The sequence below is a fragment of the Lithobates pipiens genome, unplaced genomic scaffold (genome assembly GCF_037356315.1).
Source record: "Lithobates pipiens isolate NorthernLeopardFrog02 unplaced genomic scaffold, aLitPip1_a1.2 Scaffold_35, whole genome shotgun sequence".
NCBI lineage: Eukaryota > Metazoa > Chordata > Amphibia > Anura > Ranidae > Lithobates > Lithobates pipiens.
Genome location: NW_027507811.1, coordinates 27,147,501 through 27,170,435, shown reverse-complemented (window position 1 = coordinate 27,170,435; position 22,935 = coordinate 27,147,501). Strand labels below are relative to the sequence as shown.

Sequence of the window (22,935 nt, the reverse complement as noted above, 5' to 3'; positions counted from 1 at the left end):
CAGAGTATTTCATGAGAGGAGAGTTAGAGGAAGGAGCAAAGTCATCCAGCAGTGCAGAGTATTTCAGGAGAGGAGCGTTAGAGGAAGGAGCAAAGTCATCCAGCCATGCAGAGTATTACAAGAGAGGAGAGTTAGAGGAAGGAGCAGAGTCATCCAGCCATGCAGAGTATTTCAGGAGAGGAGAGTTAGAGGAAGGAGCATAGTCATCCAGCAGTGCAGAGTATTTCAGGAGAAGAGAGTTAGATAGAGGAAGGAGCAGAGTCATCCAGCCGTGCAGAGTATTTCAGGAGAGGAGAGTTAGATAAAGGAAGGAGAAAAGTCATCTAGCAGTCAGAATATTTCAGGAGAGGAGAGTTAGAGGAAGGAGCAGAGTCATCCAGCAGTACAGAGTATTTCAGGAGAGGAGAGTTAGATAGAGAAAGGAGCAGAGTCATCCAGCATTGCAGAGTATTTCAGGAGAGGAGAGTTAGATAGAGAAAGGAGCAGAGTCATCCAGCAGTGCAGAGTATTTCAGGAGAGGAGAGTTAGATAGAGGAAGGAGCAGAGTCCCAATGTTTTATCACATGTTCCTCTGACAAGGGAAAAATCCGTTTGGGCCACATCAGGTACCATCAAAGGTCCCATCTGGTTTCCTGGAATCTCAACTCGCTTCTTAAGAAAAATAAAAATAAAATGAGGGGTTCCCCAAGATCTCAAACTTTTATTTAAAGGTTCCTCCAGGGAAGGCTATCTAAAAAGGCTATCTTGAATGTTATGGATATCATCCATAACCCTGATAATCTTCCCATGCACAAGGCAGACTCTGTACCATAACAACACTTTGTAATAAAGATATATTAAGGTTTTTTGTTTTGGCATCTTCGGCCATTTTGTTGTAGCTCTGCTAGTGTCAGTGAAATTGCATTGTGGCCATTTTGTTGTGGTCCACAGACATAAACTGTTCACCTAACATGACAAAAAACAAACTTTTGTCCTCCTTCTTTTTTATTATTCCCTAGCAAAAGACTAGTAGCTTATTTTTACTAAAACTCATGATTTCTGTCCCTAAAAAGAGAAGGAATATAAAAATAAGACTGTAGTGGCTGTTGTGATCTCAGGAAGGATGGGCTTGTCGGTTAGATCTTAATTTTAACCCTTTTCTTAACTTTGACCTGCATAATACGATGCAGCCAAAGCTCATTTGTATGGGACATCCTCCTCTGAACTAGACAGGGGGAAAATGTATTTTGTAGCAACACGGGGAATCTATTTAGGAGCCATTTTGTTGTAGTCCAACCCTCAAAACTAGAACTCCCAGGGTGCCTCGCTGCAGCCAAAGACTACGGCTCCCAGCATGCTCAGCTCTACTCCCTCTGCCACTCTTATAGGACAAAAAGAGAGGTCTGTGTGGCTGGCTGCTGCTGGAAAAGGTAAATACCCCTCCTTTAGAATTTATACCTGGATCTCAGACATCCAACTCTAGTAATTTCTGTTTGGATGGATTCAGACATGTCTACAAAAGCTTCTTCTTCTATATTCTGGAGCAATTTAAAAGTCTCTTTAAGGAGATCACTATCCCGGGCTATATGGAGCAGCTTGCTTAAGTCAAAAAGATGCAAAAATTCTCCCTGTCTTGACCACCTCAAAGGAGTTTCACAGCGAGCTACGCCTGTGGCAAAAAACGTGTTTTTTCCTACTGAAAATGCACGTTGCCACCCAGCTGCAATAACTTGGTTGGTTTTGAGTTACTCTATTTGAGAAAAGACCCACAGTAGGACCCCCAGCTTCATTTGCTGCATGCCTGCTCCGAACCGGAGGCCTTTCTTGGCTGCCAGGCGAGTAGCATTTTCTGGAAGAAGCTTCACTTTTTGGCTGCTGGTATCGCAATCTTGTGAATGGCTCGGAGTATGAACCTGGGGAAATGCATCCGCCATGTTCCCCGAGTCCAGGACCGCTTTCTGCAGCTCTCACGGATTTTAAAAGCATCGTGTGACAAGAGACAGAAGTTGTGGCCTGAGGCACCATAATAGGCCTGCTGAATCAGCATGCAATGGGTCGTAATCACAGATAATAAATAACAGACCTGATGGAAAACACCAAAGGTGTTGGGAATAAGAAGAATGCCATTTATTGCCATTCAAGAATAAATTGTCAGGATTATTTTGTTCACTGAAGTATCTTCATGCTAGTCGGTCAATCAAGAAACTGCCTTGTCCTATTTAATGGTTACTCAGTGATATATACTGTGAGATATATATAATTAAGAGAGATTCTTGTTTTAATGTAATTTTTTATTTTTCAGATGACATTTTTCCTATATTGTCCTTTCACTTCTACAAAAGCCTCCTAAGAAGATACAAGAGTTTGGGATCCATCTGACCAACACAGGAGCAAGATGGCTGAGAGGATACTTAACCTGACCCGAGAGATCATCTACCTGCTGACCGGAGAGGTGAGGAGGATTCTGGAAGGTCACATGACATCACTCTTCTCTCTATTAATAAAACACAGACCTGACCGGAGAGATGAGGGGGATTCTGGGAGGTCACATGACATCACTCTTATCTCTATTAATAAAACACAGACCTGACCGGAGAGGTGAGGGGGATTCTGGAAGGTCACATGACATCACTCTTCTCTCTATTAATAAAACACAGACCTGACCGGAGAGGTGAGGGGGATTCTGGGAGGTCACATGACATCACTCTTATCTCTATTAATAAAACACAGACCTGACCGGAGAGATGAGGGGGATTCTGGGAGGTCACATGACATCACTCTTATCTCTATTAATAAAACACAGACCTGACCGGAGAGGTGAGGGGGATTCTGGAAGGTCACATGACATCACTCTTCTCTCTATTAATAAAACACAGACCTGACCGGAGAGGTGAGGGGGATTCTTGAAGGTCACATGACATCACTCTTCTCTCTATTAATAAAACACAGACCTGACCGGAGAGGTGAGGTGGATTCTGGGAGGTCACATGACATCACTCTTATCTCTATTAATAAAACACAGACCTGACAGGAGAGGTGAGGAGGATTCTGGGAGGTCATATGACATCACTCTTATCTCTATTAATGACTGGAGAGGTGAGGATGATTCCGGTAATGGACATCATTTTTTATTATTGTGTACTTTACATAGGATTATGAGTTAGTGAAAACTAGATCTGGAAAAGTATACAACAGCAGTACTTCTGGCCCATTACCCATCATGGAGCCGCCTCCTCCTTCCCTGATATCTGAGAGGAACAACAAGAAGCAGGTCATAGAAGTCACTCAGAAGATCATTGAGCTGCTGACAGGAGAGGTGAGCCGTGCCGAGAATTCTGGGACATTATCCATTAACAGACAAGCGATGTGTCTGGATGGTGACTGTATCATTGTGTGTGTCAGGTTCCTATAAGGTGTCAGGATGTCACTGTCTATTTCTCCATGGAGGAGTGGGAGTATATAGAAGGACACAAGGATCTCTATCAGGACATCATGATGGAGAACTGGTCTCTCCCAGGTAAGAGGAGACAGGTTTCTTCTTCTTCAGATTTCTAAGTAGCTCCTTGAAGTACAGTGTTTCATATGCTAAAAATTATTGTAACACTTATGCGAGAGGCACAAGTAGAGAAGGAACAAAATACCCTCCCAGCAGCCAGCATCAGGTTGAGACTGATTACTGGGATCTGCTGGGAGACACCCGCTGGTGGACACTGGAACTACAACTCTCTGCCCAGGGAACCAGTGATCCAGGTCCTGACAGATAGAAGGAACCCCCACATAATGGGCACAGTAGGTATACAGAGCCAGGAACTCCGTGCAGAGATCTCAACAGAAGAGTCCAGAGGAATAAAATAAACTGTCAAGGAGTCTAAATCTCCAGCATCTACCAAACATTGAAATACTGTACAACTTCTTAGAAAAGATGGTGTATACTTAGTAACAAACATGAAATCTGATTTCTTTGACTGTCCCTCTTTAAGGAAGTGGTGAACCAGTACTGGGATCAGGAACAAGGGGAACAGGTGAAAGGTACAGAATGCAGAGCAAAAGCCAGATCAGGAGCAGGACATAGGTGCAGGCAGGAATCAGGCTCAGGATTTAACAGCAGGCATGCAGTGACAGCAACACGTAGAGGAGGAACTAAAGGCCCTCCCAGCAGCTAACCTCAGGTGGAGACTGATTACTGGGATCTGCTAGCTGCTAGCAAACACCGGCTGGTGGACACTGGAACTACAACCCTCTGCCCGGGAAACCACAGTGCCACCAGCGGGTGATCCAGGTCCTGACAGATAGAGGGAACCCATCATAATGGACACAGCAGGTGTACAGAGCCAAGAACTCAGTGCAGAAGTTTTGTACAACTTCTTGAAAATATGCTGTTCAGCAGCAAACGTGAAATCCCATTTCTTTGACTGTCCCTTCAAAAAGAAGGGGTGAACCAGAACTGGGATCAGGAACAAGGGGAACAGGTGAAAGGCAGCAGGGTACAAGATGCAGAGTAAAAGCAAGATCAGGAGCAGGACAAAGGTGCAAGGCAGAAGCAGGCAGGAATCAGGCTCAGGATTTAACAGCAAGGATGCATCTGGCTAGTCGGTAAAACACTTAGACCCCTTTCATACTGCGTCGCCACCAGCATCAGCGGTAAAGCGGAGCTATTTTAGAGCCGCTTTACCGTCGTTTTAGCTGTGCTATTCGGCCGCTAGCAGGGTGCTTTTAACCCCCGCTATCGACCGGAAAGGGGTTAAATCTGCCCACAAAAAGGCCGCTGCAGCCCAGCCAGCGCAGCGCTCCATTGTGAAAGCCCTCGGGCTTTCACATTGGAGTGAATGGAGCAGCTGTTTTAGGGCAGTTTGCAGGCGCTATTTTTAACGCTATAGCGCAGGGATATGCAATTTAGCGGACCTCCAGCTGTTGCAAAACTACAAGTTCCATCACGCCTCTGCCTCTGGGTGTCATATTTGTGGCTGTCAGAGTCTTGCTATGCCTCATGGGAATTGTAGTTCTGCAAGAGCTGGAGGTCCGCTAATTGCATATCCCTGCTATAGCGCCTGCAAAATGCTCCAGTGTGAAAGGGGTCTAAAGAGAGTGAGACAAGTAGAGGAGGAACTAAATACCCTCCCAGCAGCCAGCATCAAGTGGAGACTTATTACTGGGATCTGCTGGGAGACATCTGCTGGTGGACACTTGAACTACAACAACTGCCAAGGGAACTACAGCGTCAACAGCAGGTGATCCAGGTCCTGATAGATAGAGGTAACCCCTCATAATTGACACAGCAGGTGTACAGAGTCAGGAACTAAGCGCAGAGATCTCACCAACAGAGTTCCCAGGGGATAAAATAAATTGTCAAGGAGTCTCCAGCATCTACCAAACATTAAAATGCTGAACAACTTCTAGGAAAATATGGTGTTCAGCAACAAACACAAATTCCGATTTCTTTGACCGTCCTTCCGAAGGATCATTTTTAAATAGTTACTGAATGTCACTGCTGTTAGAATTCCCTTATTTATTTGTATTTGCTACCTTGATTTCTCTTGACTTTTTTTTTTAACTTCATCATGTTTGGATATTAATTCATAATTGACCTTATCACTGAAGAAGAGGACAATACAAATATAAAGGCTGTTCAGTTCCTGTTTGTGTCTTTCTCCATTCAGCTCTGAGGTTACTTGATGATGGAGCATCTGTTCAGAAGATCGACTATTCTATAGGATATGTTTCAGAGCTGCTGCAGTTCATTAATGAGCGAAGTCACGTCAATGAAAGGATGTTACAGCTCACCCTGGAGATCATCTACCTGCTGACCGGAGAGGTGAGGAGGATTCTGGGAGGTCACATGACATCACTCTTATCTCTATTAATAAAACACATACCTGACCGGAGAGGTGAGGCGGATTCTGGGAGGTCACATGACATCACTCTTATCTCTATTAATAAAACACATACCTGACCGGAGAGGTGAGGAGGATTCTGGGAGGTCACATGACATCACTCTTATCTCTATTAATAAAACACACACCTGACCGGAGAGGTGAGGAGGATTCTGGGAGGTCGCATGATGTCACACTTATCTCTATTAAAGAGGAGTGGCACCTGAAAAAAAATTATTAAAAGCCAGCAGCTACAAATACTGCAGCTGCTGACTTTTAATAAATGGACACTTACCTGTCCCAGGGTCCAGCAATGTCGGCAGCAGATGACGAGCAATCGCTCGTCTCTCGGCTGACCCCGCCGCCATCCTCTGTCAGGGAATCGGGAAGTGAAGCATTGCGGCTTCACTGCCCAGTTCCCTACTGCACATGCGCGAGTCGCGCTGCGTGTCACCGCTGTTCCCCGCTGTGTCCTGGGAACTAGCTATTCCCGGAAGTGGGTGCAGATACCTGTATTATACAGGTATCTGCGCCCCCCTCCCCCCGAAAGGTGCCAATTGTGGCACCGGAGGGGGGGAGGGTTCCGATGAGCGGAACTTCCACTTGAGGGTGGAGGTCTGCTTTAATAAAACACATGTGTGGAGGATTCCGGGAAAATCTAAGTTACTTATTTCTACGTTTCTTCCTATTTAGAATTACACTGTAGTGAAAAAGGGGTTTTATCACAGTATCCTACAAGGCATTTACCCTCATCCCTTGCCGACATCTGATATAACCAATGACAAGAAGATCCTAGAAGTCACTCAGAAGATCATGGAGCTTCTAACAGGAGAGGTGAGCGGTGGTGGGAATTCTGGGACATTATCCAGTAACAGACAAGGGATGTGTCTGGATGGTGACTGTATCATTGTGTGTGTCAGGTTCCTATAAGGTGTCAGGATGTCACTGTCTATTTCTCCATGGAGGAGTGGGAGTATTTAGAAGGACACAAGGATCTCTACAAGGACGTCATCTTGGAGGAACGGCCGCCCCTCACATCACCAGGTAAGAGGCGTGTCAGTGAAATTTCTACACGCATAGATACAAAGCAAAAAGTTTCTATGTTAGCGGCCACCTATATTTCCTTTATTAGAATAGACAAAATATACATTGGAAATCCATACATGTGCATATAAATCATATTCTCTATAAAGCATAAATGAAAGGAGTGTGACTTTTAAAAAGTGTATCAGGGGTGGCTTCCACTGCATCCAGGTAATTGCTTTTTTTTTTATACGGCTCAGGCACAAGAGAAGTAGCTACTAAGAACTGGTATTAACATTTCTGCATACATAGTTGGCACGCAAAAAAAAAAAAAGAATGTGTAGGATTCCCCCCCAAAATCCATTCCTTGGGTCTGGCATGGATTTCAAGGGAACCCCCATGCCAGAAAATGGAGTCCGTCCCCCCAATCCATACTAGACCCTTATCTGAGCATGCAGCTTGGCAATCCAGGAAAGGGGGGGGGGGGCACCGATCGTCCCCATGCTCCTGAACCATACTAGGCCACATGCCCTGAACATGACGGGGGAACTCTTCCTGGCAAAGCACCTTGTCCCCATGTTAATGAAGACAAGAGCCTCTTCTCCACAGCACTGGATTAGCGGTTGTGGGGGGGGGCTTATCGGAATCTGGAAGCCCCCCCAGATCCCGCCACCCTCCCATGTGAATGAATATGGGGTACATAGTACCCCTACTCATTCACCCAACAAATATTATGGTACAGCCAAATTTCATTTGTATGGGATGCCCTCCTCTGAACTAGACAGGAAAAAATATGTATTAGTAACACAGGGAATCTATTTAAAGCGGGAGTCCGCAGCTGCTGACTTTTAAAATAGTGACCCTTACCTGTCCAGAGCGCCCGCGATGTCGGCACCCGAAGCCGATCTGTAGATCGTCTCTCGGGTGCTGCCGCCGCCATCTTGGGTATGGGAATCAGAAAATGGAGCCTTTCGGCTTCATTTCCTGGTTCCCTACTGCGCATGCGCGAGCCGCGCTGCGCAATAAGGACGGTCCCCGCTGCCTCTGGGATCTGTGTGTTTTCCCAGCAGGCAGCGGGGCACTTGCGGAAAGGGGCGGGCACTTGCGGAAAGGGGCGTAATCTACGCCCCTTTCCGCAGAGAGCTATCCCGGATGTGGGTGCAGATACCTGTACTGTACAGGTATCTGCACCCCCTCCCCCCTGAAAGGTGCCAATTGTGGCGCCGGAGGGGGGGAGGGTTCCGATGAGCGGAAGGTCCACTTTAGGGTGGACCTCCGCTTTAAGAGCCATTTTGTTGTAGTCCAACCCTCAAAACTACAATTCACAGGGAGCCTTAATGATGGCAAAAAAAAAAGTCAAACGTAAAGTGCTTTAGAAAAAAAAAAAGTTAGGACGTACAAAAATGTGGGAAAACGCACAAAATCGTATGAATCGTGCTTTTCTGTGCATTTCTATGGAGAAAAAAAAACACACCAATCTGTCCGAATCGAGCTATTAAAGTATCTCCAACACTTTTTTTTTGAGCTTCAGGGGTTTGGCTTCAGGCGACTTGGATCAGAGATGTGAACCATCTCCATAGAGAATTATTTTTTTTCCCTCCCTGAGCGTATCAGAGCTTCGATCTACAAAAACTCAGGTGTGAATGGGTGGGGCTTATAAATTATATTGTGGTTTCACATTTGTTTTATGTGCTAAAAGCAGACTCTGCTTTTGTAATATATATGCCACATTTTGTTCCCTCAGGTTTACTGTGGCATTGGAATTTGATGGACAGTCAGAGCTCCATAAGATCTGTTGAAGAAGGGCATCTCCCAAACCAAGACAATCAGAGTTCCGTCAGATCTGTTGAAGAAGAGCACCTCCCAAACCAGAACAGTTCCATTTCAACAGCCAATAACAGTCTTCATTATCCAAAGGATCAAGATGAACCCCAAGTGTGTGCTGTAAATATGTGTCCACCAACAGACGGTGTTGATGGGACGCCCCAGTCTTTGGGGAGTCCAACAGGCCCTAGAATTGACTCTGACTCTCCTGACTGTCAACAGGCGAACCCATCCTTGACCTGTCTGCTTTGTGGTAAGACATTTACAAAGAAGTCAAAATTCTCCAAACACGTCAAGTACCACACCGTCAAGAGGCCTCACTCTTGTCCTGAATGTGACAAGAGCTTCATCCGGTCTTCTGATCTGGCTAAGCACGCCATTGTTCACACCGGCGAGAAGCCGTTCCCCTGCAATGAGTGTGGCAGGCGTTTTGTCAGCAAGGCCTATCTCGCCATCCACACCCGAATCCACACGGGTGAGAAGCCATATTCGTGCTCTGAGTGCAAGAAGCGTTTTGTCAGCATCTCAGCGCTCATTGTCCACCAAAAGATTCATACAGGAGAAAAACCCCACATATGCTCGGAGTGCGGGAAGGGCTTTATTCGGAAGTCTGACCTGGTCCAGCATCAAAGGGTTCACACCGGAGAGAAGCCCTATTCCTGCGATGAGTGTGGCAAACGATTTTTCAGCAAGCCTCATCTCGTTGTCCACCAAAGAGTCCACACAGGAGAGCGCCCATTTTCCTGCGTTGACTGTGGTAAGTGCTTCAGTAGCAAAACGCATCTGGTGGTCCATCGTCGGATTCACACCGGTGACAGGCCTTACCCGTGCCCAGAGTGCGGAAAGTGTTTCATCCGGAAGGCCGTCTTGGTCCTGCACCAGAGGAGCCATGCTGGGGAGAAGCCATATTCTTGTGCTGAGTGCGGGCGCCATTTTGCCTACAAGAACTACCTGAGCAGTCACCGCAAGATCCACCTTGGCATGAAGCCCTTCCCTTGCCCCGAATGCGGCAAATGCTTCATCAACAACTCTGAATTGGTGAAACACCGGAGGACTCATACAGGGGAACGTCCCCATTTTTGTGCAGAGTGCGGCAAATGCTTCACTAAGAAGTCCCACCTCAACCGACACTTAAGGATCCACTCCGGTGACAAGCCTTACTCCTGCAACTGGTGCAGCAAGTGTTTCATTGACAACTCTGACCTGGTCAAGCACCAGCTGACCCACACTCGGGATAAGACCTGTTCCTGCCCTGAATGTGGCAAGAGCTTCCTTAACAACTCCCACCTTGTTCTGCACAGCCGAGTCCACCACGGTGCTGAGCAGTACCCATGTCCTGAGTGTGGAAAGTGCTTTCCTACTCCCGCCCTCCTACTGAACCACCAGAGGTCCCACACTGAGGAGAAACCATTTATCTGCAGTGAGTGTGGGAAGAGCTTTGTCCGGAATATGGATCTAGTGAAACACCTGAGGAGTCACACGGGTGAGAAGCCTTATTCTTGCAAAGAGTGTGGACGCAGCTTTGCTGAGAAGTCTTACCTTCACATACACCAGAGAACTCATACTGGCGAACGGCCTTACCCCTGCCCGTTGTGTGGCAAATGTTTCATCAGCAACTCTGATCTAGCCAAGCATGTGAGGATTCATACAGGCGAGCGGCCCCATGGCTGCACTCAGTGCGGAAAACGCTTTATAAAAAAGTCACATCTCACCCGACACCAGAAGGTCCACGCGGATGTACAAATTGACTTTCCACTTTGAATCAGGAAGTCTCAGTGTTCAGGCGAAAAACGTAATGGTGTCCCCAAACTCTAACGGCTATAGAGAAGCAAATGGGGTCCACCAAAATCAATCAGCTCAGAGGAGCAAATGAGGTTCATGAAAACCCAGCTGCTCCACCAACAAATTAAACAGGGCACACCAAAACGAAATAGCTATATGGGACTAGACCCAACAGCCTGGTGAATCCTAATCAGGGTCTCCGAAAACCCAACAGTAATAGAAGACTGAATTGGGTCCATCAAAATCCAACAGCTTAATGGAGCAAACAGGGTCCATCAAAACCCAGCTGCTCCAACAGATTAAACAAGTCCCATCAAAACTAAATAGCTATAGGGGACTAAATGTGGTCCACCAAAACCCAGATACTTGGTGAACACTGATTGGGTTCTCCCAAAACCCAACAGCTATAGAGGAATAAATAGGGTTCACCAAAACCCAACAAGTTACAGAAGACTGAATAGGGTCCACCAAATTCCAACAGCTTAGAGGAGCAAATAGAGTCCATCAAAACCCAAATTCTCTAAAATTGAACAATGCCCACCAAAACTCAATAGCTATAAGGGACTAAATGGGGTTTATCAAAACCCAGAAGCCTGGGGAACACGGATTTGGGTCCCCAAAAACTCACCAGGTATAGAGGACTAAATAGGATGCACCAAAACCCAACATTTGTAGAAGACTGGGTTTCCACCAAAATCTAACAGCTATAGACATACTTAATGAGGTTCAAAAAATTCCGTAGCTATAGGGGATTAAATTGGATCCATCAAACAGATCCACCAAAACTCAATACCTTTAGGGTCTAAATGGGGTCCACTAAAATCCAACAGCTATTGCGTACTAAATAGGGTATACTAAAACCTAGTTGCCATAGAGAAACCAAAGAATGAAGAAAATTGAAGTGTATAGAAATGTTTTGAGCAACCAGTCCTCCCTGAAGCCGTAGTTCCTAGATTACTTTACAATTTTGCATGGAGCCCATGATTTATAGCTATACCCCTGATTACCTGAGTTCCCACTTAGCGTTATGTACAGTATGGATTACACTTAGTCTGAGACCTATGAAGGTCCAAACCTGCCAGGGTATTACATTTTGTATTTTTTTAAATTAAAAAATCTTTCAGCCTTCGGGCAGTGGTTATAATCCAATATTTGACCTCACAGGTCTATAGGATCCTTTTGTAAGGTACAGGAGCTGGATAAGAAGTGGATGTCAATTTATGTATTTTGATAAAATAGTTGGAAGGCCTATAGGGTCTCCCCACAGAGGTTTGTACTAATAATTGAAGAGCAAAGACTTTCTGTACTCACAAAATATATTTTCAGTGTGAACCTCTACAATTCCATTACATTCATGTTGTACTTTGCTATGGTGGTTGATGGATTTCAGGTAGACAAAATCTTCCCTTGGGGAATACTTATTAACGTTTCAGTCCCAGTCCCAACGTAATATTAAGTCTGCCTCGGGCTTGCCAGTGATGGGTGGACCTGCCCAGTTACTTGTATGGCCCGCCAAAACCCCACCTCTAGTGGGACCTCCCACTTTCGGTTCACCATCACCTTAATGAATGCTTTATTGAGTTACTGTGCAAATAAGGCAGGGTTCATATATGTGCTAATCGGATGCGGTTTTTCCGTATCCAATTTGCATGACATGCGAGTGTAATCAGCTCTCAATGAAGCCGGTTTACAGAGGTTCAGGTTGACCACAGTCTGCATTCCAAAAAGGTCCTGTGCGTGTTTGGGTCCGGTTCAGGTGCAAATTCATGCAGAAATTCGGACCTGATTTGAACCTGAACCAGTGAACAGAAATGCACCGGACCCCATGCTGGGAACCATGGTTGCACATATGTGAACCCAGCCTAAGGGTGACATTGCGATCCCTGGACATGGCTCGGGACACAACATCAGTGAGGCTGATGTCCAAGATGTGGGACTATCCCGGAAAAACCGGGACAGTTGGTATCTGTACATCGGGGTCATAATGAGACTAAAGAGACTCACAATTGCTAATTAAAGTGCATGTCCCGCCAAAACTTCTTAGTTTTGAGGGGAAGGGTTTAGAAACCCTTTGCAGTTTTACTGCTATCCAGGGTCCCTATTTCCTGTCCTTTCCTTATTATCCAACAAACAGCATCCTGTCCTGTTATATTTCTGTCTGTAATGTACCTGGTGATGGAGCCTGAAGCATTGAGGAAGGCCTCACCTACAGCCCTGGCCTTGGAGTCCCTGTTAGGGTGACAGGGAATGCTGGAGCACAGAAGGGCATGAGAGCCTGGTGAGTTTATCGCTGGAGTGCAAACAAGATGAAGTCGGACAGTCCAGGTCAGCATCTATCGAGCAGATCAGGTTCAAGCGGCAGGCAGGCAAAAGAGTAGTCAGGAGTCAGGCCAAGGTCCATAACAGCAGAGCGGATAAGGAGAAGGCAGAAGCGTAATCTAGGGACAAGCCAAGGGTCGGTACAGGCGGCTTTCAGGCAGAGGCAGGATCAGGTTGGCAACAGAAAAGCAACAGGAACTGGTAACAGGAACACAGAAATGCAGTAGACCAAACGGCACTGACACACTACACTAGTGCAGTTTAAAAAGCCTGTGTGGTGCCAATGCGTACTCGTGCACGGGTATGTGCACCCACTAACCGGCCACGAGCAGGGTTTCTTTGATTTTTGCATCTGCGCGCACGAATGTTCCTTTCCTGACAATGTCCTTGTTAGGGTTGCCACCTCATCCCTTTAAACCTGAACATATATTAATTACACAGGTTCTGTGGCTGATTAAGGTTCTAATTAAACTCACTTGGTGCCTTATCTGGTGCTGTAATTCATATGTGTTTGGATTTAAAGGGACGAGGTGGCAACCCTAGTCATTGTTGCAGATTTAACCTCACTTCCCGTCTAATGAAATTGTTGTCCGCAGGACAGGAAGTGAGTGTAAATTTCTCCAACGGAGCCCTGGATACCAACAATTCCTTACAGGGGCCTGATCCCTCCCCACTCCATCCAAAAAGTAGAAGATGTTTTTAGCTTAAAATACATGTTGACTTTTAGGTGAATGTCGGCTTGTTGACTCAGCCTCATGTCTCTTGCATCCCCCCCAACGTTCTCTACTCCTCCCACAAAGCCGTATCGGGGACCCTTTCCTGTGCAGAATTTTTCCAGTATTATAGAGTTGATCAATGGGGAGCAACGCCAACTTGGCTGTGCATTGCAATGAGTTACTGTGCAAATAAGGGTGACATTGTGATCCCTGGACTTGACCCGGGACACAACATTATCGGGGCTGAAGTCCAAGATGTGGGACTATCCTGGAAAATCCGAGACAGTTGTCATCTGTATATTGGGGTCACGGTGAGGCTAAAGAGACCCACAATTATTTAAAATACACTTAGCTGAATGGTGGTTTGTTGACTCAACTTTGCATCCCATCAATGTTGACTTCTCCTCCCACAAAACCATAGTGGTGACCCTATCCTGCGCAGAATTTTTCCAGTATTAGAGAGTTTATCAATGGGGAGCAATGCCAACATTTGGCTTTGCAATGGCCGCGCCAGTTGAATGGAACCATCAGAGGGAAATATGGTTGAGCCCGGAAACAGCTGTACAAGACCTAAATCTTTTGCTGGCCTTTAATTCTCCGCCGGCCTTGGATTGGACAGGGAAAAGGGATCACCGCTCCAGGTGGAAATATGGATATCGAACTCTCCTCGGAACTGGAACACCGTGTGCCGGTTAAGCATATAGCAACATGAAGAACGAAGGAAGTTCTGGGCAGCCGCACTCCAGAGCCTTTATTAGTAAAAATTATTTATATTATTAATATAGTATCAGTAAAAAGTCCAACAGATACAAGCCACAGCAAAAAATGAGACAAACGCACTGACGCGTTTCACACTTAGTCATAGCCTTTGACTAAGCATTAAGTACTGTTATGTGTGAAACGCGTCAGTTCGTTTGTCCCATTTTTTGCTTTGGCTTGTATCTGTTGGACTTTTTACTAATAAAGGCTATATTCCGCAGTGCGGTTGTCCAGAACTTCCTTTTTGCCTCATCTTGGATTGGAAAGCATGGAACTCATTAGGAATGGTTTAAAGGGAAAACCCCGTCTTTTATCTCATGTGTACGAAGAGATAGGAAGCCTTTTCTTTAGAACAACCTTTACAAATAACCTTACACATGTGTGTGTATATACTATATATATATATATATTTTTTTTTTTTTATAGTATATGTTATATAGTGTTTTTAATATGTAAAACTATTATTAATGCCTAGTTGAAGTTCATGTTTCATTATTTATATAAACTTTCTGTTTTGAAGGACTGTCATTTGGGATTGGTTTACTAAAGAGGTGGGTTCACTTGAGTGAATAAAGAGAAGCTGTGATGTACCCAATCATGTGCAAGCGCCTGTGTCATGTGATTGGATATTTATTTGATTATCATTAATATTATTATTATTGGATATTTATTTGACAATTTATGCAGCACTTTACATAATGTACTTTCACATCAGCCCCTGTCCCCTAGGAGCTTACAATCTCAGGTACCTACTTGGCAGAATACACGTACAGTATAAGGGACAATTAAAGTGATTGTAAACAATTATCTTGTAAAATAAACCATTCCCTTTAAAATAGAAATGAAAGGAAACACATTTGTGTATAGATAGTTAAAAAAAAAAAAAAAAACATTTATAAATACTTTTTTTTCCTCTTCTTTTTTTTTTTTTTTTTTTTTTTTTGAGTGATCACATTTTCTCTGTTCTCAGCTGCATAAGAGCTGGGGGAGGGGAAACAGCAGGACACTGCTCTTCCCAGTAAATGGCTGTGTGTGTGTGTGGGGGGGGGGGGGGGGGGGTGTCAGGACAAGTCTGATAGTTGGAGGAGAGCACACGTAGTTCTCAATATAGCTAGAGAACAGATCACTCTGAGCTCTAAGGCTTAGTGTGGTCAGTTTTAACCACTTAACCTTAGGTGGACATCATATGTCCTTAGGTTGAAGTGGATATATCTGAATGATGGCTGCAGCTGCATATGGGTTTTTCCAGCTGGCGAGTCCCTGTAATGTAAAAGCAATCATATTGGTTGTTCAGACACTTGATTGCTTTTACAGACGCGACACCCCCCCCCCTCTCGTCGCACTCCTGTGCTTCTCCTTTCTCTCCCGTGCAATCGAGGAGCTGGAAAACGAATTGGCTGGCGGTGGCAGTTTACCATAGAGCTGACCGAGGACCAGATGGTCCCTGGCTATCTCTATGACCCTTGAATGGCCGTATGCAACGTCATACGTCACTCCTGGCGCCGGCAGATGTAAACACTGCTGTTTTAATTTCTGGAAAGCCTGAATTTTTTTTTTTTTTGATCCAACATAGAGGAGAGATGTGGGGACTAATAGGACTAGGAGACTTTCTCATACAAGTACATGGTACAGCAGGCACATGTCAGGAATATATCCTTTCCTTTATCCATATCCTTTAACCTACCAGCATTGCAAAGAAACCAGAACCCGAAATCACGCAAGAGCATGCAAACTCCATGCAGGTGTTGTCCTGGTTGTAATTGGGACTGAGTGGCCCGGTGCTGCAAGGCTGAAGCGCTGCCCATTTACTGCTCACCCAGGTTCACACTATTTATTAACATTCACATTGGTAGGGGAACAGCCTCTACCCTTTTAGCAAATCAAGGCCACTGTGTATTATTACTATGGACTTTATGTAGCCGTGTTTGACCTACAATATAATGGAAATATACCTCTCTGTCTGCTTTGTGTCTTTGATTGGGCCTCTCCCCCCTCAGCTCTTGATTGGTCTATGACCCGCAGTAGCCATGGTACCATGACAACCTGGGGCACTGCTTAAAGTGGCTGTAAACCTCAGGCATGAATTATGAACAAAGCATATCCCTCTATAGTGTGTACTTGTCTCAATCCAAAGCACTAAGTGTAATTTCTGTCTGCTGCTTCGTCCATCTGCTATCAGCATGAATCACTTCTGACAAGTTTTCCTGACACCAAGCGAAAAAGGTGACGGGGAAGGACCTCCAGCATACAGCCTGTGATTGACAGCCTCGGCTCCGTTGCTGTGTGAAGGAGGGTGTGTCTCTTCCCTCCAATCAGCTCTCAGAGCTCTCATCACTGAGCTCTGCAGTGTGTGACTTTTAGCTCCCGCTCCCTGCTTTCTGACAGCTCAGACAAGCTGTATAAATTCTGGACTTTGACTGGTTGTAGAGGAGAGAAGACAGCAGATAAAGAGGATAAAGATGGATGGCGGAGGATTTGTCTCATCTCTGTGTATCGCCTGAGGCCAGTCAATTCATTGGGTATATGTAAGGGTTTACAACCACTTTAATTTTTTACAGACATTTACATCACACTGACAATGTATGCAAAGCTTTACATATTGTACATTTACATTAGTTTCTGCCCTAAAGGAGCTTACAATCTAAGACCACTATATCACACGTATACCAGGGCCCATTTAGATAGGAGCCAGTATGTCTTTGGGGTGTGAGGGGAAACCAGAGAACAAGGAGGAAACCCATGCAGGCACAGGGAGAATATGCAGACTCCATGCAGATAGTGCTTGGTATTCTAATCAAGTTTGCCAGTGCTGCAAGGTCCAAGAGCTACCCACTAAGCCACTATACTGCTCCTCTTTGGGCAGATCTGCCTGGCACTCCTCCCCATTTTACAGTGTTCATGAATGCCAATAGAGGATCCTTTAGTGGTGGTGACACCAATGTTCTCCTACCTGCATTGTGGTGTCACCCTACACCCAAACAGACTGCTTTATGCTGTTCATTTTCTTTATATCCAACCAGCTTTATTGCATATTGTTCAAACTCACAAAGCCAGGCTGTGGACTATCACTCACCGCTAGACCCTCTGATATTCTTCAGTGCATTTCTCCCCAATAGTATCCTAGCGATGAAGGGGAGGAGAGAGCCTTGTAAATTCTCCCTATTCAGCGGGAGCCTGTGGGAAAACAGAGGACTTCTGGGTATCTCTGCTGCAGCGTGCCTTGTAACTCGCTGCAGCAGGGAGGGGTGGGGGATGATATGAAGATTCTGGTTATCTTTGCTGCAGAGAGCCTTGCCCCTACTCACTCCACGAGTCAGGAAAAACATTTTTTTGGGTTACCCAAACTTATGAAAATCTTGAGATTTGCACTCTGCTGGCCTTTAAACTTGTTAGTGTAGAGAGGAGGTCAATTAGGCTTCTCGGCCTTTTGGCTAAGATCAAGTGTAGTATCGACTATAGCCCTTAGGGGTGTCTCTGCTTCACAGCTAGGACGTTGAGAACCACTTGTATCTATCCAAGCCATTAGGTCCTTGTGGGGTACCCTCTGCTCGGCCTTGTAGGATCGTTGATTAAATTCAGCTTCACCTACTTGCTGCTATTGGGCCAGAGGCTTAGCCCCCACAAGGAACGAGATTGCGGTCTTCCCTCCTCCCCCCCTCCGCATTACTACCTTCGGGCAGTAGATGCAAGAGCCTTTATAAAGGCTTCAGAGCGAAGACGTCGAGGAATCCAGAAGGAAGCCGCCGAAAGAACACCTGAAGCGACTTCTCTCTCTCCAAGACGATGGGGAAGAGCGAGAGAAAGACCAGCAAGAAGAACCCCGCTCCAGCCACTTCCACCGAGGTCCCCGGGGATGTTGCTGCCCCAACCCCCACCTCCACCCCGGCCAGCACCAGCCAGCCGGGACCAGCCAAGCCTTCCCCCCCTGCAGACGGGCTCCCTACCTTGGAGTCCTGGATGAAGCAGACGGTCGTGCTGCAACTGAAGGAGGTGGACGGAAGGGTCCCCGACATGACCCCGGAGATCTTCGGCAAGAAGATGATCCTGGAGCAGGGGTTCAGCAAAGCGGAAACGCTTTCAGTGCAGGCCTTCACAAGAGGTACATTTTTTGTAACTTTTGTGTCTTTCCAGGCCTGCAGAAGATACTGGGATATGGTCAAGGCGAGTGGTCCTGAATCCCCCTTCCGTAAGTTCGCTGCGAACTGCCCCATAACACGGGACGAGAAGTGGGTGACGGTGGCCATGAGGAACCCCCATACCTCAGGTAAGGATATAGCCACTTACCTCCAGAGGTTCTGCACCGTGGTGAAGGACCCCGTCCGAATCCTCGATGCCAACGGCTTCTGGATAGGTAAGTGGTCAGTACTCTGCAAGTTCAGGAAGGACCCTTCGGGGGACATCCTGCACCTGCAGCCGTGCTTCTCCCTGGGCAACTCCGCAGGCACCCTTTTCTACCCCGGTATACCCTTCACCTGCAACAGGTGTAGCAACACCGGACACATGGGGAAGGACTGCAAAGAACCTGCTTGCAGGTTCTGTAGGGTTGCAGGCCACGAGACCAAGGATTGTCCGAGGTCCAAAGCCTGCAACCTCTGCGGAGCGGCTGAGCACGTGTTTAAACACTGCCCCCAGCGGTCCCGGTCCTATGCTGGCGCCCTGATCCAGGGCAAACCATCCTCCAGCACCAGGAAGAAGCCACCGGAAAGGGAAAAAGAGCCACAGAAGACCACGGGTAAGCACACCCCTACCCCCACCCCTGTCCAGGCCCCAGCCCGGACCCCGGCCCCAACCTCCAGCACCCCCCCACCCGCCACCCCGGTGCTGGAGGATACCCTCCCCACCCTCCCCCCACCCACCCCGGACCTGTCCTCCCTGGAGGACTTCCCCACCCTCCCTTCCACCCCCACCAGTGGACTCTCAGGAAGCCGGAAACGGAAGCCTAGTAGTCCAACAGCAGAGGAACCCGCTTCCTCCACTAAAAGGCCCACTGGCGACCGGCGCGAAAGCGAGGGACCAGAGCCAATAGTGGAGGACCTCGAGTCAGCGGGGGAGGAGGATGAGGACGTGGAGGGGGAGGAGGAGGTCATGGCCACCCCTGAGCCTGACCTCCCCTCCGACATCCACGTCCCCATCACCCAGAAAATGATGGATGCTGTCCTGCAGGAGCTCGGCCTGTCCGAGAACACAGGACAAGCAGAAGAGGCAGCGGAAGACCCCCCTCCGGGGAGGTAAGTTCGGTCCCTTACCGACTAGACCTCATACCCCTTTTTCATTATGGCAGAGATCTCAATCTTTTCCATTAATGTGAGGAGTATCAAGGATACATCTAGAAGGCAAGCGGCACTGACATTTTTAGCCACTCAGCAGAGTGATGTCTACATGCTCCAGGAGTGCGCACTTCCTCCTCTGAGGAGGTACACTCATCTGACCTCCCAGTGGACCCTCGGTCCCTCCTACTGGTCCGGGGGTGGCGATTGTAAGTCTGCAGGTGTAGCCATTCTTGTCAGGGGTGGGCGCTTCGCGGTTGACTCCATCCATGAGCTAGTCTGTGGCCGTCTTCTGGTCATAGACGGCTCATGGGTGGGAGAGCCAATTAGGCTCATCAACGTGTACGCCCCCCCAGATAAGAATGAGCGGCTGGAACTTTTCCAGACCCTGCGGACCCAACTCGTCACCACCAGGGCAGTAGTAATCGGCGGTGATTTTAACTGTCCGATAGAGGAGGATGGGCGCAGCTCCAGCATGTACGCAAAACTTGATGCTACATCCAGGCTGCTCAAGGAGATGATCTCGGAGGCTTCCCTGCAGGACGCCGTGGGATCCATAGGGAGAGGTACCGTGAACTACTCATGGTGCCGTCCCGACGGATCAGTGCGTTCCAGGATCGACTTCGTGCTCACTTCAAGAGCAGTCAAGCATCGCGATTTCTCCATGATCCCCTGCTTTTTCTCTGACCACAGGGCTATTCACTTTCGGGGTGACCTGGGCGAGGGCTTTGCCCGCGGACCAGGCTCCTGGAAGCTGAATAGTACCCTGCTGGAAAATGAGGAATTGATGGGGGAACTCCGGGAGGCCTACGCCACCTGGAAGGAGGAAAAGCGATTCTTCGGAAGGGTAAGTGACTGGTGGGAGTTTGTGAAAGTCAAGCTACGCAGCTTCTTTCAGGCAAGGGGACGACAGCAAGTGTGTGCCAGGAAGAAGGAACTCAGGAGACTGCAACGTCAGTTGCAGTCCCTGCAGGACCTTCACCACTGTGGCTGGGACGTTAGGCAGGACCTGGAGGACACCAAGAAGAGCCTGAAAGGGCACGTTGAGGAAGAATCCAGGCACATTGTCTTCCGTGCCAAGGTGGAGAACCTTGAGAAAGGTGAGAAGTGTAATTCTTTCTTTTTCAGGAAACTCCACTCAGGACACACACCCTTGTCTGAGCTGCGTGACGAGACCGGAACACTCCAGAAGGGAAAGGAGGCTGTGATGCAAGTGGTCAGCGACTACTACACCAACCTCTACTCCCCGAAAACAACAGACTCACAGGCAGCCGACAGGTTCCTGTCAGGTATCTCTAACCAAATTGATCCTGCAGGTTCGTCGGACGTCAACGCCCCCTTGGTGTTGGAGGAGCTGCACTCTGCCGCTAAATCCTTTAGGCAAGGCAGGACCCCGGGCTGCGATGGTCTCCCAGTTGAACTTTATGTAACGCTGTGGGATCTCGTAGGCCCGGACCTGCTCGAGCTGTACGAGGAGATGGTGGTGGAGGGCAGAATGCCTCCGACCCTAAGGGAGGGGATGATCACGATTTTGTATAAGCGCAAGGGGGAGAGATCGGACCTGAAAAACTGGCGTCCGATCTCTCTTCTGAACGTGGACTACAAAATCCTCGCCAAGGTTTTGGCCAACAGGCTGAAATCTGTCATCGGACAGATCATCCACCCGGATCAGACTTGTGGCATTCCTGGTCGCAGGATTGCGGACAGCCTCGCGCTTGTCCGGGACACGGTCCAGTACATTCATGGCCGCCGTGTGCACGCGGCCCTGGTCAGCCTTGACCAGGAGAAGGCCTTTGACCGTGTCTCCCATGAGTTTATGTGCAGCGCTCTGCGCAGGTTTGGTCTTGGGGAAATGTTCTGTTCATATGTAAATGTAATGTACAATGAAATTTGTAGTGTGGTGTTGGTGAACGGTTGGAAAACTGACCCCTTTCCAGTGTTGTCTGGGGTCAGACAAGGCTGCCCTCTCTCACCTCTGCTTTTTGTCTGTTGTATAGAGCTCTTCGCCCGAAGCATCAGACGGAACCCAGAGATCAGAGGGATCACCGCACCAGGACCAGACAGACGGGAGGTCAAGTGCTCGCTCTACATGGATGATGTGACGGTGTTCTGTGCCGACCGGCACTCCATCGACACACTCGCCCAGACGTGTGAGGACTTCGGCCAAGCTTCAGGGGCAAAAGTCAACTGCGGGAAGTCGGAAGTCATGCTCTTCGGAAAGTGGTTCCTGCCTTCTTCTGCACCTATGCCCTTCAGCGTCAAAGCAGACTTCATCAAAATCCTTGGGGTCTGGTTTGGAGCAGAGGGCGCAGCCCTGAAGTCCTGGGAAGAACGACTGGCAAAGATGCGACAGAAGTTTGGACTTTGGAGCCTCCGAGAACTCACCATCGAAGGTAAAACACTGGTACTCCGCAGCGAGATTCTCCCTGTGTTGCAGTACCTCGCCCAGGCCTGGCCCCCCCGGGTTAACACCTGCAAGGCCATCACCAGGGCAGTGTTTCACTTCATCTGGAGCTCCAAAATGGACAGAGTAAAGCGGGCGGTTATGTTCAAGGAACCCCTCAAGGGCGGTAAGGGCGTGCCCGACATCGCCATCCTACTGAGGGTCTTCTTTGCCTGTAACTGCATCCGCAGAACTTTGGTGGACAGAACTATAGACTCTGGCGGTAACTCCATGTCCCGTTTTTTCCTCCTGCCTCTCTGGAGGTCTCTTGGATGGGACAAATGGGACAGCTCCATCCCCTACAACTGGGACACTCCTTGGTATTACTTGGACACTTTCAAGTTTATTAAGGAGCAGGGGCTACATGGAGTGAAGCCCGACTTGTGGAAACCAAAAACTATCCACAAGTTGATCAGAGCATCAGACATTGTTGAGACTGTTCCAGGCCTCCCTTCAGCCACTTGCAAAGTGGTCTGGAGGAATGTTTCTTCAAAGAGACTTACCAACAGGCACAAAGATCTGGCATGGATGGCAATCCAAGGGGGGTTGCCACTCAGGACATTCATGCATGCCAGAAACCTGTGCAGATACAGACACTGCCCCTTTTGCATCACCCAGGAGGAAACTGCCCTGCATGTTTTCTGGGAGTGTCCCTTTGCACAGGGCCTGTTGAGGGCTCTGGAACCTGATCTCAAAGACTTTGTTCCACAGACTGCTATAACACACTTTGGGGTGTTAAACGGACTCTTTTGTGGGACTCACTCACAAGAGGACATTGATAGTGCCTGGCGGGTGCTGTGTTGTTTTAAGGACGCCGTTTGGTGCGCCAGAAAGCGCCTCATCCACCAGAGGGAGAGGATGTCCATCCAGGACTGCCGCAGACTGATTCACAGTCTGCTCAGAGACTATCACCTGATGGACAACATGGAGGAAGAGGAGGTCTGAAGATTTCC

The 22,935-nt window shown here is 47.7% G+C and overlaps 2 protein-coding genes across 2 annotated transcripts; both read left to right on the top strand.

Annotated features, from left to right (window-relative positions):
- Positions 1–1,193: 1,193 nt before the first annotated feature.
- On the top strand, positions 1,194–14,884 carry LOC143956190 (uncharacterized). The gene is made up of 8 exons (XM_077466346.1): positions 1,194–1,409; positions 2,282–2,431; positions 3,131–3,295; positions 3,382–3,496; positions 5,637–5,791; positions 6,543–6,683; positions 6,770–6,893; positions 8,617–14,884. Exons 2-8 carry the CDS (start codon positions 2,375–2,377, stop codon positions 10,455–10,457), a joined length of 2,598 nt encoding a protein of 865 aa, XP_077322472.1. The 5' UTR covers positions 1,194–1,409; positions 2,282–2,374; the 3' UTR covers positions 10,458–14,884.
- A 2,816-nt stretch (positions 14,885–17,700) lies between these two features.
- Positions 17,701–22,935, top strand: LOC143956269 (uncharacterized). The gene is made up of 2 exons (XM_077466477.1): positions 17,701–18,371; positions 21,537–22,935. The coding sequence occupies exons 1-2, from the start codon at positions 18,056–18,058 to the stop codon at positions 22,925–22,927; spliced, it is 1,707 nt and encodes a 568-aa protein (XP_077322603.1). The 5' UTR covers positions 17,701–18,055; the 3' UTR covers positions 22,928–22,935.